The sequence below is a fragment of the Dendroctonus ponderosae genome, unplaced genomic scaffold (assembly GCF_020466585.1).
Source record: "Dendroctonus ponderosae isolate FM_Combo_2020 unplaced genomic scaffold, Dpon_F_20191213v2 Dpon_F_20191213_5, whole genome shotgun sequence".
NCBI lineage: Eukaryota > Metazoa > Arthropoda > Insecta > Coleoptera > Curculionidae > Dendroctonus > Dendroctonus ponderosae.
The window spans coordinates 5,057,263-5,077,189 of NW_026018715.1; the positions used below are offsets into that span (position 1 = coordinate 5,057,263).

Consider the following 19,927-nt stretch of genomic DNA (forward strand, 5'->3'; position numbering starts at 1 on the left):
TTCGGAAGTAAACTAATTTATTTCGTCCTATACATGTTAACGGAGTTTAGCGGAGTTAAATCTGGGCTTCTAGATGGTCATGACACAATCAAGAAAATAAATTAACCGGCTTGATTAAAAATTAGGTTTTAACTAAATTTTATCCGCATATGTAATAGAGCCATGTAATCAATAAGAATACTATTTTTCTTATTCTTCTATTCTTGCTGATTTAAGATCATTGCTGGTTGGTGATAATGCTTTTTCATTTAGCTTAGATTCGTTGGCCCACAATTTTCAACTTTATTCAACGAAAAAGACGAATTTTCACATCGATGTTGACATTAATTGATCGAAGTACAAAATGAAAACAGGCTGACTCGAATGTACTTGGGTTTTAAAAAAAATACATCCCAAACTGTCTGCTGCATCACGATAGTATGTCTAGTTACGTATTACTGAAAAACTGTTTAAGTCGTAAAATCTAGCTCCTACACGAACTTGTCTGTTCTATACTTTTCCGTATTCATTGTCGCTGCAATAGGAGTTGTCAAAGACACGGATTTAAGAACAATTTGTTTGAAAATCGACGCTGAAATTGTCTGTTCGATGCAGCGCTATTTCCGTCGCAAAGCCCAGAAATGTTTGTGTATTCAGCATTTTAAAACTCAGCCATTTGAGCGAACGTCTCAACTAACATAAATTTTACGAATAAATACATAAACCTGCAAAGAATGTGATCAAAAGTCCCTCAATCACACGAAATGGCACCAATTATTTCTTAAATAATTTTAATTAATTTGTAATAAAAAGCGTTGATAATAATACCCTTATACGTATTTAAATCACATGATAGATGTATTGCTGTTAAGTCTAAGCATATGAAATCTTGCTCCAAGCTAAGCGTTTTCGGAGTTACGATATAAATATTAACAAAATATATTGAAAATAACTTAACTATAACACAAACCAAACACCCTTATTTTAAATAGAATAGGGGATGGAAAATCCAAATGCAACATTTTTAATACTTGAAAAATCGCATGTAGTTAACTGTACCTAAGCGATTAATTAAAAAATATCTAGGGTCTTAATGTTATTGTATTTTTCGTTTAGAAGGCAAAAGATCTGTGTTTATTACAGTGCATTTCAGATATTCCATCGAAGTGTACGCAAATACGCTGTTCTAGTAGACATTTCAGCTCGTAACACCAGATATTATGGGAGTAATCCATTAATGACTGAATTTACAGCATTTAAAAACAATAAAATGAAAGTCAATTTGAAAATCATTTTTACGTACTGAGAACGAGATAAATATTTTAACTTTATTTTTGATAAATTGCTCTTACTTAGACAATGTACGGGGTGACCCATAAAATATACCCACAACCTAAAGCGGTTGTACACTATATCATAATAAACATTTTTGCTCTATAAACTCATGCTTAAAAAGACAACGTCGTCAAGATCCAGGAGGTTGGAGTTAGAAAATTTATTTTTATCTTCCTTTCTAACTCTTGTAGTTTTTGAGGATTTTTCCTTAAATTTGGAACGCAGGTTACGCTATGTTGCCTAGAACGTTCAATCTATCAAACGATTGTAGAAATCTACAGGATATTTTTTGAAGGGTCACGTCCACTTTTACCACTGCAAATTGTTTTGCGTAAAAAAATACATCGTTGATTTTTTTATTTTCTAATTTCCTGTTGAATTTACAAACTTTTTTGTCCCTTGCATTAAATCGTATTTGCCTTTGATTGAGAGTTGGCTCCCAAATAAGTAATTAAAGTATTAAAACGATACAAGGAGAGATCAAATTTGAGATAAACACATCAAAACTGTAAATAAAAATGGAACGGAACCTATTTTACTGGGTTCTATTACTTTTTTTATGTTATCGATTAATTATTGTCGCCCTCTATATCCAACAATACCATTAATTTGCCGAAAGTTATTACTAGGCATTGAAGAAGACATGCAACCCAGAATTTTTTGCTTTTGCTATGTAAACAGATGCCCCAAAACGCATTGTTTCCGAGATACGAGGCGTTGAAAATTGGCATTTGAAAAAAACCGTAGAAAAATTGATTGAAATTTGACACTGGGACTTTCTTAAGAACTAGTATACTTTTATGTAAAGCAACTAAATTATTTTTCTTGCCAATTTCCATAAGATGCTTCGTTTTCTATGCAAACACATGTACCTATCACTCGATGCTAATACTATCCAAGTATCCAGCCTTTTTAAAATCTAATTTAATTTTTAACACTCGGCATCTCTAGAACTCTTTTCGGTCAAAGGTTTATAAAGCAAAAAATGCTTATTTCGATTTTTTCTACCACCTCTAAGACTTTGTCGCCATATTTATGGAACGCCAATTTTTGTATTGTTACCGTTGATGAACTTACAACTCAGTTTTTTACTTTTTTCATTTCTGCAAAATACGTTTTATTAGTCAACATTCAAGTTATTCTAGCTGGTGATGAAATTAAAAAAATTGTGGCCGACTTGAAGAATCCGGAAATGGCATTTTTATTTGCAAATAAACAACATTTCTCTAAGTGTAATGGATTCTACAATATACAAAGTTTCAATCTGTTTTATTGTAATTACATTTATACGAGCGCTGGCTTACAGGTGCTTCACAAAGTAGAATGAATTGTCACGCCAACTTCTGTGTACTTTTTTAATGGAAGTTGCGCTTCAAGCCAGCTTCAAATTGGATTTTCGTTGAGAAGCTTTGAAAGTTTTAATCCGGTAGATGAACTTTGTTTTTGTCTTGTTTTAGGTGTTCTAGAAGAACCTTTAACTTTGGAGGACAACGATGCTACGAGAAAAGCCAAAACATTTTACAATACGTGCATGGACATTTGTAAGTTATTTAGCTTACCAATTAAACATAATTAAAACTGTTACAAAATTGCCGAAAACTAAATCAATCGATATTAGCGAAAGTTGCATATTACAATTGAACGGGATGAAATTTGTCAGAAGGTATCATGAATGTACAAAAATTTAAGTAGCAAACGGTTGAAACTCAATTGGAGTGTTTTTTAAATTATTATTTAAGTTTATAAATATTTATTCTCAGAAAAAACGTTTGTGTGTTGAGTGAGGCAATATACGTTCGCTTAGACGTTGAGGTTTTTTTAAGAGCGATTTAACAAAACCCAAAACTGTCTCAATTTGCAAAATTATTTGTATTTTTTGAATTTTCCTTTCAAAAGCTTTAGGGCATTTTTTTATAATTGTGCTGAAATATCAGTTTTCCAATTCCGAAAATGTGTGCAGTATCCCGAGAGATAATTATAACCGAGTTATTTTATTGTATTTCATAATCGCCAATTAGTGGTAGTTAGTGATAAGGAAAACAATTAGAAGAAGGTGGTTCTGTTTTAACCAATCCTACATAAATTCAACTTAAAAAATCAAAAATCTATTTTTCCATGTACGAATGACCCAACTAACCATGAAAACATCAAATACGATACATTTAAACATTTTTCAACATATTCTTGTTAAAAATCTTCTTGTTGCTGATCCAATATTTGGTTTTAGTCGAGTTCAACTTATTAATTTAGCTACTTTTTCATCATTGAGTCCATTCTTTTGACCACCGACTCACATTAAAAAAAAAATAATGAATCAGTTTTTCTGAATTGAAGTAGGTATAAACACTAATGAAAGGAAGTGTGCTAAGAAAATCTCCAAATGCAGTATTTTTAAAGCGAATCATCAGATAACTACACTTGTTATTTTTTCAGTTCAGATCCGTAAAGTGGGCGATCAACCTATTCGAGATGTTCTGGATTCTCTTGGTGGATGGCCGGTTACGAAAGTCGACTGGCAACCTCCCAACAGTTCTATTGAAACTCTTTTGGGTAGAATTAGAGGAGTGTACAGTGAAGGATTCCTGGTGGAACAGTGGGTGGGACCGGACGACAAGAACAGCTCCGTTAACATCATCCAGGTGCGCACAAAGTAAGAAGTGTAGGCGGTAGGTAGTACAGTTTTAACGCAATTTGTTTTTGAAAACTTCTCGCTTTAAAAGGTGTCACAGGAAATGTGAATTTTTGCCCCAGTTTTAAGAGGTGAAAATTAGATGTTTTTCAGAATTCTGAAACTTCCTAAGAAGAGCTAAAGCTGTATCTCAACAACTGCTCAACAGTACTTTTTGTAGCAAAATATTGAAGTTGCTAAAAGATTTTCCTTACCCTTGATAGTTAGTGAGATAAAAAGGTTTTCTTAATATAAGCTTTAGACTACCGACGATGACCTACTAACTAATACCAGGCAATTTCCATTAGGTATACGATTTTTTATAGCAAATTTTAACCGCCGTTCTCGGGGCAAATTCTACTCCATCGACATTCCCTTATTGACCCTTCTCGATAACTTTTAATTTGCTTGGAAGAATGTTCACCAGAAGGGAATATTGCGAGATCTAGCATAAAGAGAACAGTGAGAAAATAGTTTTGGGTTCTTAGTATTTAAAATTTGCAAAGGTGAGTTTAAAGCGAAATAGCAATCGATCAACAGTTACTTATATTATAATAGAGCACGATAAATAATAAACGGAATACTTGCAGTAATGTATAAAGCAATAGGCAAAACACAAGTGAAAAATCAGAAGCAATTGCGAAAACCACGGAAAAATAAGTAAATATAAAAATTACTTTAAACTTTTAGTATATTTCATTTTATTGCATTTCACTTTATAGAATATGGGCCAAGTGGACTTTTCTTTAAATGTAGGTCGACACAAACAACATTTAAAAGAAACTTAAAAATAAGAAAGTTGCTTCAATAATTTAAAAATGATTCCACAATATTATAGGACAGACTTTTTAAATTGCTAGCCGCCTCACAAATTTCTTATCTTTTGGCTCTTTTTATTTCTTTATTGATGTTGATGTCACATGATTTTTAACTTCTTCACAGAATAAATTGAACCTCAGCAAAGTGTTTAAACATTAAAATGGTACATGGCGATTTTCCCCTTTGAATTTGGCACAAAAACCGAATAATTTTGTTTAGTTTTTTACGGAAATTAATTGAGATTATCTCGAAAAACAAAGAGAGCAAAAGTTTACAAAAAAATATTTGGAAAATTTGCCGCCCTCATCGCTCTGAAGATGTTTAAAGCTTCTTTCAAATTTCAGGTTTTTTCAGTTTTAGCAAAATTTTTCTTACGGAATTTTTTCCCGCGGAAACCGCATTATTTTCTAGTTTCACTTTAAAATACTAACAATCTCCAGGTAAAAACTGTGAAAAATTATAAAATAAAATTTATTGGAACAGTCGCCTCCTTCACAGATTTGGAATTTTTTTTTTCCTGGAAACCTTTTCCAGCTTCGAATTTCAGACCAAACCCTAATATTTTTTTCTCTAAACAGAAAACGCCTTTTTTCCTAACGTTTTACTGCAAAATACTGGCAAACTAAAAAAAAATATTAAAAAAAAATTAAGAGGTCAGACAAGAAAACTCGTCGTCTTTATAGTTTGGGCGACGATGTCGCCTTTTTCAAATACCCGTTTTACCTTGTTTCGACTTATTTTTCTTCGTTTTGCCTTTAACTGATCCGCTGCTTTTAACTTTTACATTTAACCTTTCATCTATTTTTTAATGAAATTTACAACTTACAAATTTTAGAACTTATTTTTCATTCGACTCGCTTTATGTCTGCTACTTGTGTGTGAGTGTCATTATGTGTAAATTACCGAAAAGTTTTGTTAAAAACGGTTTCTCAAATTTTCCAACTTATAAGATAACACTTTCTATAAAAAAATATCGATCAAAGTCTACGGTCAGTAAAATAAAAGCCATGACGGCATAAAAAATGTTAATACGTACTGACAAAATATACATGGACTTACATTTCTTATTATACAAAACGGATTAATCATATTCAACTTGAAAATCCGAGAAGTGTAACAATTGCAAACCGAAAAAATTGTCAAACTTAGGTAACAAAATGATAAGTTGAATAAGGACAAAAGAAAAAGACGCCTAAAAAGTCTAGTACGAATTTTGTTTTCTTGAAAATCAATTTTATATAAAGTTAGTGCGATATACGTATAGTATAGAAATTTTCATATAATAATAAAATAAATATATTTATGAAAAACAATAAATCAATTATTGCAATTATACAATACAACAATTTTATATTGCTTCCTAAACTAACAATAATAATTTTTCTTAGAAGAAAAATAAACAAAACTCCTCAAAATTGGTTCCTTATCTTCTCATCTGTATAAGAAAAATATACGTATTTTACTATTTAGTCGATGATATTCTACTCACTGTTCTTCGATAGCCTCTTTATTTATACCAGTAAACGGGCTTGGATTTAAATGTAACAACGAGTAATAGTAAATTTAAATTGAAATAAAATAAATGACTACACAATTAATGAAATAATGTTCATTCCATTATTAATATTTTGTCGAATTAACACATTACTAATATTGAAACACAAATTAAAGTAGCAGCTGACAAAGTTAAAATTACAACTGTATCTACCAAATTAATATGCTAATTAATTACATGAAAGCTTGTTAAAATTTAGTTCAAAATATGGCAATTATTCGTCATAAAACGAATCTTCCAATTTATTTTGAACAGTCTTTAAATTAATATCTACATAAAATTGTGGATAATTGTAATTTGCAGCATTAAAATAATAAAATAATTTGACTACGTAACGAATCGTTGAATAAAAGCTTCAGCACAAACATTATTATTAATGATAATTAACTGTCTTTACTATTCATATTTTAGTCAATTATCGCGTAAAGGAAGCAATAATTTTCCCGAAAATAAAGCTGTTATAAGTAAAGATGTCAACAAATACCTTTACGGAGAAAATTGTTGCGTTTCTATTACGTTTAGAAGCTAAAAATATAAATTGTGCCCAAAAATTGATGTCGAAATCACATATCGAAGTAGAACTAGAAGAGAAAAACTTATTTTTCAACTACTGAGAAATGTTGTTCATTAAACCACACCATTTTTTCATTTCGCAGTCAACGCATCAGTACATAACAGTTTACATCTAGGGCCTAAAAATAAATTTTACAAGTCAGTTAATCCACAAAAAACTGCAAAAATCACGTAATAGTTATAATTAGTTAACACCTTATATAATTAGTTAAGAGCCATAAAGTGTTTCTTACATTGATATCAAAATGTGGGACAGAGAGTTGCCCTCGTATAATTCTAGCGGTACAAATGTTTCTTCGAAAAATTACAATTTGAAGTAACTGACTCCTGGACAAAAATCTCGCATCAGAAAAGATCGTAAAAGTTTCCCATTATTACCTCTATTTTTTTTAGGTATTTAATTATACGCGTGATATTATAATTAAATATTTTCTACTAATGTTTGACAAATTATAACGGTTTAATCCTTAAAAAAATAATAAACAGAAGGCATCAATAACGTTCAAATGCAATGAAAACCTAAACGTGTCAAAAAACGTCTCAAAAAGGAGAATTTAAATGGCAAGAATTTGAATTTAGTAGCGTGTAGGTCTTCCTCTAGCTCTTTTACTTACATTACTGCTTTACTGTTAATCAAACTTTGGAACATTCTCTTGGGGAGTATTCTCCCATTCGATAAAACAGCTTGCTCGAGTTTGTTAAGATTTACTATTCATTTTCAACTAAACTGTATTACAAATTGTCTATTGAAATATCCTGTTTTACTTATGAGGGTGAATTTGAATGTGAATATACGTGTATCACTTTCAGATGGATCAAATGGCCTTAGGATTACCGAGCAGAGATTACTATTTAAAGCAAAGTAGTGAAGGCGATCGACAAGCCTATCATAAGTACATGACAAACATAGCGGTTCTTCTTGGGGCCAATAAAACGACCGCTAGTGATGAGTTGAAGAAAGTGATAGAGTTTGAACGAAAACTTGCCAACGTACGTACAAAATATCGTTATGCTATCATTATTTACGTTAAATAATGAGGATAATTTGATGAAAATATATTTTGCTACCGAGAATTAATCATTTTATCAACTGATAATTTTTGTCTAAGAACGTAATGTGAATGTTTTACAATCCAAGTAGTGGTGCATTAAAACTGGCACTAGTTCTATTTAAGTTTCCTACATAATTAATTAAATAAACGCCTTTACTGTTAGTTTGGCTAAAACGAGGAGGTTTTATAAACTTTTCAGGCCTCTTTGCCAGAACAAGACAGACATGATACAAGCACCATATATAGGAAGCTAAAGCTTCGAGAGTTGCAGAAAATTGTGCCTCAGATCAACTGGTTAGAGTATTTTCATTCGTTTCTGGATGCTAATATCACAGAAGATGAACCTGTAGTTCTTTACGGAATACCATATTTTGTGGAGTTGGGAAAAATTCTATCAGTAACAGACAGAAGGTAGGTATATGACTATTCTAATTATTTTTTTAATTGATCAAGTTTTCAGGCTTTGCTTTCATTTTTCTCATGTAAAAGTTTTCATGTTTATTCATATTTTGCTGACTTCTTTTCGGCGAATCACATAAAAAGAGAAGTAAAAATCCCATGAAACAACAAGCGCTCTCCCTTAGTCAGACCTCTAAAAAATATATTTTTGACAGAGTTTTAGTTTTCATTTAAAAATAGGGTTGAATATTATCTATGTAAACGTTGCGATTTTTGGGTATAGTGTTAACGAATAAGGCCTATTGGAATACTAAAATAGACAGAATACTAAAATAGGAATTTGCCAATTCCTTCTGAACCTCTAATTTGCTCTAAACAAATATTGCTTCTTATCGATAAACAAGAGTTTTTTAGTAAAAACGACGGAAATGGCTTAAATTGTCATTCGATAAGGTCATGGGTCTCCGACTCTATTTTGTGCCTCGAAATTGAATGGAACGTTAAGTGATTGCCGTTAATATTTAGTTGGCTTTTTTTAAGAAATAAAATAGGTCACTACAGAATATAATGGACACATTGGCTAGAATTGGGAGTTTTTTCATGAGGACAATGTGACAGTGTTTTAGTAAATGCGAGCAAGTTGAAATAAACAGTCAGACAAAAAATAGACCAACAACATGTTTTTTAGCTCGTTCACGTTTGGAAAATACTTTTTTAAGCGGCGTTCTGACGAGCAACCAAACCTTGTAACAAAGTTTTGATGAACGTTCTTGCGAATCATTTCACAACGTTATAGATATGGAGGTTTTAAGAACTTTTTTCTCTGACTCAGCTACATTTTCAAGAGATGGAATCAACATTGCCACAATGATCTTGTGTGCTCAACCGAAAAATTCATGCTATTCGAGAAACCATTCTTGCAGTAGGTTCTTGTTAACGTTTGGGTTGGAACAAATAATAATGAAGGTCCAATACCCTTGACGGGAATTCTAAACGGAAAACAGTAGGATGTACCGAATGTTTTTAGAGAAAGCTGTACCTGTTCTACTTAAGGACATTTCTTTTCTAATCAAAAGGTCGATGGTTTTTACATGATGGTGCAGCCTTCCATTTTGGAAGAGAAGAGAAAATTGAGTTTTGTCAGCGAAAATTATTTAAATCGATGGCTAACAAGTTTTCCTTTTTTCATGTAATGAAAAGCCTAATTAAACATTGTACAAATCAGTTGTCGTATTGAACAGATTTAATTATACGTACACTCTCTTTGTGGTTTTATTAAAATTCGGTTTTTCTAAGCTTTACTATCTTCATACTATCTATCATATACTATTTACTTATCTAGACACATAACTTTGTAAATGCGAACTTTCGATATTTTATTTCAACTGTTGTTTGCTTAAAACTGGTCCTACAATGCTCCTTTAATTTTTCATTGTTACATTAACTATTGTTCATTACTTTCATTATTGTTCATGACTTTCATCAAAACTTGCTTGTTAAAATCTCCATTTTTATACCATTTTTTAGGGCCGGTTTGTTTAATATTGCAGTTTTTTTCCAAATTTAAGCGAAATCAATGGAACTTCAAAGTCACCCGATGGTAAAATAGCCCAAAGTAAGCACGGATAACCAACTTATCAGTGCCTTCAATATTTTTAGTTGTTGTACAAATTATCAAATAAAAGTGATTTTGTTCAACTTTACATTGTTTCTAAATAATCTCAAAACTCTTAATACGCTCAAAGTTTTGGAAGAATCCTATTTTCGAAAATAACTACTCTTATACTTACTAAGTACTTACATATTTTAAAAATTTTCTTCTCTTAAAAAATGTTTGTACAAATGTAATATTTCAGTTAGATAATCAGCTATATCAGAAGCATTTTCAAATTCTAAAATATACCTACTTACGTGTATGTAAATCTAAATTTACGACTGAATGAAATTTATTACCTCGTTCCGGAAATCCCGACTCGGTATCGAAAATCTGTATCCCCTTGAAATTTAAAGGATTTGCCTAACTTATATTCCTGAAAGTCGTTTTTCATTATACCCAACAAACAATCTTCCGATATTCTTTATTGAAGATATTTAAGTTTGCTAAAATGTTTTGCTAATCCAGCAAGCCTTTTAGCATATTTTTTACACATTCCTAATTTAATTAAAAATGCCGTTTTATATCGAAGGTGTTCTCTGATGAAACACAAAGTCGGGGGTGATAAGATCCCAAAACTAGGTTATTTTCGTAAAATTTTCCTTATTTTATACGCTATTTTACATATGAATCAAAAGCATAAAATCTATCAAAGTATTCATCTAAATTTGAACTTTATCCTTGATCATATGAAATATCGAACGGTTTTGATGTAGTAGTTATATTTATTATACTTTGCTTTATAAAGAGTGTCCCATAATTAACCGCATAAATAATAAAAAAATATAATCTTCGAACAAAAACACAAGGTATTGATAATAACCGACATACACGGGTCAGTTTAAATTTTTTGAACAACATGAATGAAATGATTTAAGAGTTCACAAGATTATTAAAGTGAAAGATTTCCGGAACAAAAGTTGTTAAAAAACATACAGTGTCGTCAATATTTAGTCAAAACAATATTTAGTGCCGAAAATTCGGATTTCCAGTCCGAAATTGCCCCGACAGATTCAGTTTTATGCAAAAATAAAACATGTATTTAAGAAATTTACAAAATATTCATCTTCAACATTTTATATTCGGTTATGATCAACTTTTGTATATGGGCAAGATGAAACGTTAGTGTTTTTAGTTCAGGCATTTGTGTCTATAGCTGGCTCTAGCATATGAGAAAACAGCTAATAAATCCGTTTTCTTAGATGCGATTAAGTGGGGTAGGAGTAATATAAAAAATAAAACGATAAAACAGGATACAAAATAGATAATTCGGAATTTGATAAGATAAAATTGATAATCTGTTTTTTTTAATATATAATCTGTTAATTCCTCAATTAAAAAATTTTTGGAAAGTATCACACTTTTCTGATCTTGGCTTGGATCAATTTACAGTAATATGATAATAATTTAGTTCATGTTCCCTGGTATAAACGTGCTCTTTCCAGGATCATTCACGACTATGTACTGTGGAGACTGGTAATGTCCTTATCATCTCATTTGATCGACGATTATCAACGCGAAAGAGTAGAATTTCGCAAAATTCTACAAGGAGTGTTGAGTGAAAGACATAGATGGTCGCAGTGTGTCGAATGGACCAACAAGAAATTAGGGATGGCAGTCGGTGCTCTTTTTATCCGGGATAATTTCAATCACGATAGTAAGGTGAGTCTATTTAAGTAGCCATATTCACTTCTTTAACAAATTTATTATAAAGTCTTGGGTCAAAATCATGCGCCTATTTACGAAATAAAAAAAAATTGTTTCGAATTAAAGATTACATCTACGTGAACACGACTATTCTATTGAAGGCTATTAAGTTACTAGAAAGCAAAACATGTCTGAATATATTGAACTTTCACAATTTTATCAATATTAAAAATATCGCAGTCAGTGCGATATCTAAGTTATTACGAATATAATTATATCAACTATACTAATTACATAAATTCGATGTAATCGAATAGTTTTCGGGGCGGAAAAATAGAGTTTTTTTATTGTGCGGTATTTTTCAAAATTTGTCCATATGATACAGAGCGTGCTTTCCGCGCCGTAAGTGAAATAAATATTGGACACTTTCCCGAATTTCTTTTTAAATGCATAGTTTATTTTCATACGTAACTAGTAACCCAGGGGCCATCACAAATTAGCTTTCAAAAATTGAAATAATCATATTTTCATCCAAAACTGAAAGATAATTATTTCACAAGTTTTGAATTTTTAAACGTCGAATATGTGCGAGCGTAAGCTACATTTTTCAATTTTTTTACATAATAATCTTTTTCGGATTTCTTGTTTAACAATAAAGATTTCGTATTTAAAGGAACAATAACATAAAATAAAATACATACATAAATTAATTACTACCTATAATATGTATTTTTCACTAGTTTAGAAACATTCTGTATTTGTATTCCGTTGTATGTACATATCAAATTTAGTTTTTTTTCTATCCTTATATAAGCTCCAATTGTTGATAATCAATTTTAATTTTTTAGTCAATTTTTTAAATCAATTTATCGTTCTTCAGTTTTTAGGTCTCTGGCATGAAATCTGAAAATGAAATAAAGTCTAAATTATATTTAGGCTTTATTTAAGACAAGTAACTAAACTAAATGCAATAGCATACATATTTGTCTTGTTTCCTTTCAAAATGGTTGCAGCTGATGCAAACGAAACGTCAGGTTTGATTTGTGTTTTAGGCTCTAAAACATTTAATTTAAAATCAACCGGTTGTAAAAGTTTACATTTTTTAAATCACACTTAATAATTATTACCGGGGTTCTACAATTCACACGCTAAACTCATTATAGTAGAATTTTCTAATTAAAAAACAATTATTTATTCAAAAAGGTTTTTCACTATTTACTCTTTTATTCAGGAGACGGCTCTTCAGATGATCCACACAATACGAGAAGCTTTTAATGAGCTGCTTGCTGATAATGACTGGATGGATAATGAAACTCGAGCAGTCGCCAAAGAAAAAGCCGACGCTATGAATGAACGAATAGGCTACCCCAAGCTCATAACTACTAAAGAACAACTGAAGAAAGAATATGCTGCTGTAAGTATCTGATTAATAAATTCATTCAAACTTTTCAAGAAAAAAACACACATTTCTATTTTTAATTTTTAAAGCAAAGTATGCATATAAGTAACTTTAATAATGAATGGATTACTTTGGAATAAATGTATAGTGGATTATATCGATATACATTTATATTGTATTTTCGTCTATGTTAATTTATTTTAAATATTTGATAATATACATTAGCGTTTATTTAATAGCATTTAATAATTCAATGTATCCTCGAGAAAAGTAGTAAGTTGTAAGAGGGAGATATAGAGAGAGAATAAATTAGAGCAATTATCAAATAATAAGCCTTGTAAAAACGAAGAAAAAACTAAACACCAAAACTTCAGTAATGTTTTCATTGTTGTATAAACTCATTTATAAGTGTCGATTTTCATATCTCAAAACTACGTTTAATTTCACACATTCCAATTTCCAAGTTATTAATAGCACGGCTCTAATTGTGCTCTGAATAATCAGTACAATAGCTGATATTTTCAGTTGAACATTTCCCGAAGAGGTTTCATGAAGAATGTGTTACAAATTTTAAAATTTGAAGCCGAACAAAATTTGCAAAAATTGCGGCAGCCAGTTGACAAAGATAAATGGTCGACAGAACCAGCTGTGGTTAATGCGTTTTACAATCCCAATAAGAATGACATAGGTGAGTACATATATGGAATATTTATAGCGAAAAACGATGTGCCCCGACTTTCCAGGGTTTCCAAAATGTACGTATTCTGTTAAGCAATTTTTTCCACGAGAAACCAATTGGCAAAGGACTTGTAAGCTCGGAGTTATAGAATCTAAATTTTCTTATACAATATACAATGTGTTTTCATCCAAATATTTAAAAATTACGCAACAATTAAATGAAATTTTTAAACAGTTCCTAATATTCGTAGAAAGAAATTGAAATTCATATCGATCATATGAGAGATAATATCCAATGTACAACAAATAATTAACAATTGAGGAATTTTGCAAATAAAAATGTTTACAAGTAGATAGAATGGAACGTTTTCTGACGGAACTGAAAAACTGATTTAAAAATTTCATATGTATGCTACACAACATAAAAGTCTCACTATACCTTAAGGGAAATTTGTCTTATTAACTTCTTAAGTAAGTGACGGACTATTGCTGCTATGTACGAGACGATTTTCCTCGAATACAAATTACGAAAGAAATCAGTCCTTTGTTTTACGAGAATTCTGCACATTTTACGCAGAGACAAAACTACACAAATTTTAGAAGAACGAATTTTGCTTTCGAAATATGAGAGCAAGATCCTAATTTTAAAAGCAAATGGTATTTTACCTGAAACTTGAATCAAGCGAGAAATTAGCCGCTTGCGTTTCAAAGACCTGAGTATATTACGATTTTTTAAACATTTTTCCGGACCTTTAGGACGTTTTGTAAAATAAATTCTTATGAAAAGCTTTCAACACCATGAAATACATTGTCTTATATTTAACTAAGTGACTGCTGCTATTTGATTTGTTTAGCGAGCTGTTTCCAGTCTACGAAAAGTGGCGTTCGTTGTGTTATCAGATCCTCAATAAAATATGTATTTTTTTATAAAAACCCTATTTGAATGAGTACATGGTGATTTCATCTCGAATTTAAATTAAGAAAAAGAATCAGCCGTTTGCCATATGGCCACTTTATACACAAAAAAATTGAAGCAGTCTTTTGAGAAGAAGTAGAACTTTTTGAAGAACGAATTTTGCTTCGAAAGGTGAGAACATATGGTAATTTTACCTTGGAATTGACTCAAGCAAGAAATTAGCCGTTAGTTTTTCAAATACCTGGATACTTTATATAGATTTTTGTAAATAGAGTACAGAAATGTTTCCATGATGAAATGAAAGTCTCAGGACACGACTGCTGTTATTTGACTTGTTTAATTATATGTTTTTGAGAAGAAAGTAAGTAAAAATATCCATCTACTCGTATATTTTATCTCGAATATAAATGAAGATATAAATCAGTCCAATTGCTTCGAGAAAACTTAGACATTTTATACAGAAAAAAAAAATGTAAAGTACACAACTTTTCGAACAATGTTGATATTGAAAGATGAGAGCAAGATCCCCATTTTACAAGCGAATGGTAAATTTACTTTGAACTTGAATCAAGAGACAGATTGTTTTACAAGGACCTGGATCCGTACTACACAGTTTTGTAAAAGTACAAAAATTGACGAAAATCTAGTATGAAACTGGCGAATGTTTCGGGCTTTTAGCCCGTCGTGGTAAGGAATTTTTGTCCGAAAACAGGTCCATTGAATTTAGTTTTTCTTGAAATATATTTGCGTGTTGACTTTGCTATCATTTAGCTTCATTTGAAACATCCAGATGTGATGTGTAAATCTCACACTTGGAAATTAGAGTATTTACACATCTTTGGAAGATTTTTCGCCGATGAAACATATTTTCTCGTCGCCTTCTACTGACTTTTAAAAACTTATATTTCCAAATCATTCATGGTGATTTATATGCTTTCATCACACTGTAATTTTCAGTATTTCCTGCTGGTATCCTGCAGCCTCTGTTTTACAGCCAACATTTTCCAAAATCTTTGAATTATGGAGGAATTGGCGTAGTAATCGGCCACGAAATTACACACGGATTTGATGATAAAGGTTATTCATATCGAACATGTTCGACACTAACAGACACCGTTAATTGCCTTTGATTTTCAGGGCGGCAATTTGATAAAGATGGAAACATGATGCAATGGTGGAACAACGCGACGATACGTGCATTTCGAGACCGAGCCCAATGTATTATTGATCAATATTCCCGATATAAAATTGATGAGGTTGGCTTGTATGTTAATGGACGGATGACACAGGGTGAAAACATTGCTGATAATGGAGGCCTCAAGCAGTCGTTCAGGGTATGTATAATTTATGCGAATGTTCCCTCCTCAGTTCAAGGTTTCGTATGCAGGTGATATATTATATGTAGTGATCTACTGAACTATTATGCATGGATGAAATCACCAGGTAACGAAGCCTACTATTATAAAACAAAAATAAGTTTTTTCATACACCTCTTTAAGAGTGAAAATACATACATTAAAGTTGCGCTTTTAAAATAAATCAGAAGAAAAATTATTTCTTTTATTTTCAGTTCAGATTTGGACTCAGTACAGCTACGCGGCGTATTTAGTATGATGTAAATCAATATTCAAATTTCTGAAAAAATACGGTCATTACGACGTACTGTTAACAACAGAAATAAATAGTATGTTAATTTTTAGTTGGTTTGATCACAGTACCGAATTTATGTCTTCAATAATCAGTGGGACAAGCTAGAACTTTTTTGTATATTCTTCATAAAAAAACTTGCATGATGTTAATTCTAAAATATAAAAATCTAATACTATTTTTCTCAATTGTATAGAATACAATACAAATACTACTGGTAATATCACATAAATATACCATTAATTTTCTATAGATAAGTGAAAGTCGAGCAAGCTTTACAGAGAGATTCGCTTGATGGTTTTAGAAGTATGTATTTTCCAGATACAAAATACTTAAATTGCCTCTATATAGAAAGGCTTTTTATTGAATCATTTAATAACGTTAAAAGTTAATTATTCTTCATAAAAACTTTCATACTCTGAAAATATAAAAAAAAACCTATATTAATCTTTCAGTTGCATAGCATGCAAAGGTACCATCATATAAATAAAAAAATACACAGCATTAGAATGTAATATATTTACTATAATAAAAAATGAAATATGTATATTCAACAATGCATTCACATTCACCTGCCATGGTAAATTAGGTAAGTCCTCTATTGTTGAGGCGGATTCATTTTTCTACAAACTGCTTGTTGGGTATTTCGCAATGTAAAAAAAGTCTTAAATTATGTTTCATTTTTTCAAAGATGATTTCTATATTTCTTATATTTGCGATTTAGCAGGTCAATACGTATTCAATATTACATTACTAATACAACAAAATTGAAATGGATGTTTGCAGACTTCGTTAAATAAAGCACGCAAAATAAAACGATCATTATCGAAGTGAACCGAAATAAAAATAGATGTTTGAATATTGGTTGCAATTTTCATCGCTTTGTCTGATAACTTTTGTCCAGAATTTTAAAAATAGCTACTCCAATCTGGGCCCAAATTCATATACTTTTAGGAACCTTGTAAGTATTCAACTATTTTTTGTAAAAACGATTGTTTACTGTAAAAAAATTACATTTTATAAATCGAATACAATACAGTATTATTTTTTAATAATGGCTTGTCAAGTTAGGCTATATTTTTGAAAAAGGCGCGGAAATCATCTCTTGTATTTAAGAGATTTTTCGCTTTAGCTTAAGAATGCAAAAACGATTAAAACGATTGTTTCACACAGATCTTGGCCAATGGTAGAAATGACTGAAATGCTTCTTTCGCCAAATGTTATTTCCGTTCTCTCTTTGTCCACCAGAATTGTTGTACTTTTTGCTTTTCGAATATTCCATTTCAATATGTCCACTGTCTCGCATTTCAATCAGATATATTTTTTAAATCACTATCATTCATCGAGTGAATGTAATATGGAAATGTATCTAGTATCCATCTCTGAACTCTGGTAATATTTCCAGCAGAAAAATGTCAATTAAATGATTCGGTCTTACTGTCATGTTGCATCCTCCAAACTGTAGTGCTTTGATACTCATTAGACCAAAACGCTGTAAGATTGAAGAAATTGCATTAAAGGAAAAGCTTGTTGACACATATTGTGTTAAGATATGATGAAGAACTGACCAATTGTTTTAAAAAAGGTTGGTTTTATTTCGGGTAAATGGTTGTATAAAAGTGCCTTTAGAAGCCATTAAAAAGGTGCAAAAAATTGCTTCCAAAAATTGCGCGATTTGGACTATGAAGACGAAACTTTAATTACATGGGAAGTCATCAGGGTCCGAATTATAGAGGCTGCAAAAGAGTTTGACACTGTTCAACCTACTGGTCGAAAAATGAATGAAGATTAATGAAGTCAATGCATGAGTTGAAAATGATGAATCTTTATTACCTGTAGAAGACGAAACAGAGGATGCAATAGTGAGAACCCCGCAAAGCTGAACTCACACCTGCAGTCCCATAATTAAAGCAATGAAGAAGACGTTAAAGCTTTCAGTTTGCGCTTGGAGTGAACAGACATTAACGTCTCATTTTATGATATTTTAGTGCTTCAAAGGCTAAGAGTTGTTCGTCTAATAAAAAACAGCAAATTATTTTAAGTGAATCTTTAATTTACACTCAGATATACACCTTATTGTATGTAGTTGAAAGGAAAACTTTATTCTACGAGTATGTATGTCGCATTCGATACATATTTTACCTAGTTTTATTTGTTTTAATACACTTGATTTTTTAAACAAAATATCTGTTCAATTCTTTTGATGCAGTAATTCAGATTTTTTGTGAATCCGGAGGTTTAAGCCGAATTATTAAGGTTGCACTGTTGTAATAAGCAACTGTTTCTTCGATACATTTTAAACAAAATCATATTGACTGCTGAACTTGCCGGTGTAGTAGCATTTATTTTCACATTACATTGCAAACATTTTTACATTCTTCCAGACAGAACGTAACTTTTTTTGAATACAGTTTCCATTATGACTTGCATTTTCAATGTACAATTTGTTCGATATTTTATTTAATATCGCAATTTGCATCAAAACTGTTCACAAACGATACTCAGGAAAATTAATTTTTAATCAATGTATAAATGAATCCGTAATTTTTTTTCCTTGTTTCAGGCTTATAAAAAATGGGTAGCCCAATACGGGGAAGAAGACAGTCTCCCCGGACTCAATTTGACCCACGACCAACTATTTTTCCTTAACTACGCGCAAATATGGTGTGGGTCAATGCGGCCAGAAGACGCCTTGACCAAAGTGAGGTCAAGTGTTCACTCCCCTGGTCCTATTAGGGTTTTGGGTCCCCTGTCTAATTCCTGGGACTTTGCAAACGCTTATAAATGCCCCGCAGGATCCCCAATGAACCCCACCAATAAGTGTAGTGTATGGTAAGTTAAAAAATTTAGAAAATTATGAGAATTTAATAAAATTACAAATGTTTGTAATAAGTGGAGAAGTGCGTTGAGGGAGTATTAATGCAGCACTTTTTGTGCACTATAAAGAATTCAGTTAGGATAACTACTTATATTGAACTGCCTTTTCGCAAACTACTAAATCAATAAATTAACATTGATTCAACAGTCATCGGTTTAATCAGATACATAATTATTTCACCGCTGTGTAGAACAAATATTCTGGATTAATTGAATGTGGCTGATCCTTCTCCAATAGCTAACGCATACTCATTACTCACATATTGGTATACCTAGAATTTACCTATACATATCTGTACCTATTCCTATTTTTAAGTAATAAAACCACAAAATATTTAGATATGATAATTTGTCGACTTAGTACATGACTATGTAATAACGTTGTGTGTTTTTACACTTTTTAAATAAAGGACCTTAGTTATGATTGAAATGTACAAATTTTATAAACAATTTCGGTCTCCCAATGTATTTTCGCTTATATGTTTGAGGTGACACTTATTTGTTAATAAATGTCTGAATTCGTACTATTTGGTTTAATGAACTAAAGCGATTCGGTGATTTTCTCATGATATAATCTCATCCCCTCTTAGTACAGTTGTTTAAAAATGAGTTAAGAAAATGTTGATTTACCCGAATTTAGTTACAAATACAGGTTTGGAGGGCCCAGTGGCAGGGAATGGAATAACGGCTATATTTTGTTAGCGGGTTATATGGTAAACGCGATATTCT

The 19,927-nt window shown here is 31.2% G+C and overlaps 1 protein-coding gene across 1 annotated transcript in view; it reads left to right on the forward strand.

The window, feature by feature from the left end:
* Nucleotides 1–19,628, forward strand: part of LOC109541306 (neprilysin-1) — a 49,962-nt gene extending 30,334 nt beyond the window's left edge. Inside the window, exons 6-15 of the mRNA XM_019910127.2 lie at nucleotides 2,772–2,855; nucleotides 3,748–3,953; nucleotides 7,740–7,919; nucleotides 8,181–8,392; nucleotides 11,480–11,696; nucleotides 12,913–13,095; nucleotides 13,606–13,768; nucleotides 15,632–15,751; nucleotides 15,812–16,008; nucleotides 18,885–19,628. Coding sequence (XP_019765686.1) covers nucleotides 2,772–2,855; nucleotides 3,748–3,953; nucleotides 7,740–7,919; nucleotides 8,181–8,392; nucleotides 11,480–11,696; nucleotides 12,913–13,095; nucleotides 13,606–13,768; nucleotides 15,632–15,751; nucleotides 15,812–16,008; nucleotides 18,885–19,157 — 1,835 coding nt within the window. The 3' untranslated portion in view covers nucleotides 19,158–19,628. The remainder of the gene's footprint in view (nucleotides 1–2,771; nucleotides 2,856–3,747; nucleotides 3,954–7,739; nucleotides 7,920–8,180; nucleotides 8,393–11,479; nucleotides 11,697–12,912; nucleotides 13,096–13,605; nucleotides 13,769–15,631; nucleotides 15,752–15,811; nucleotides 16,009–18,884) is intronic.
* Nucleotides 19,629–19,927: the final 299 nt, after the last annotated feature.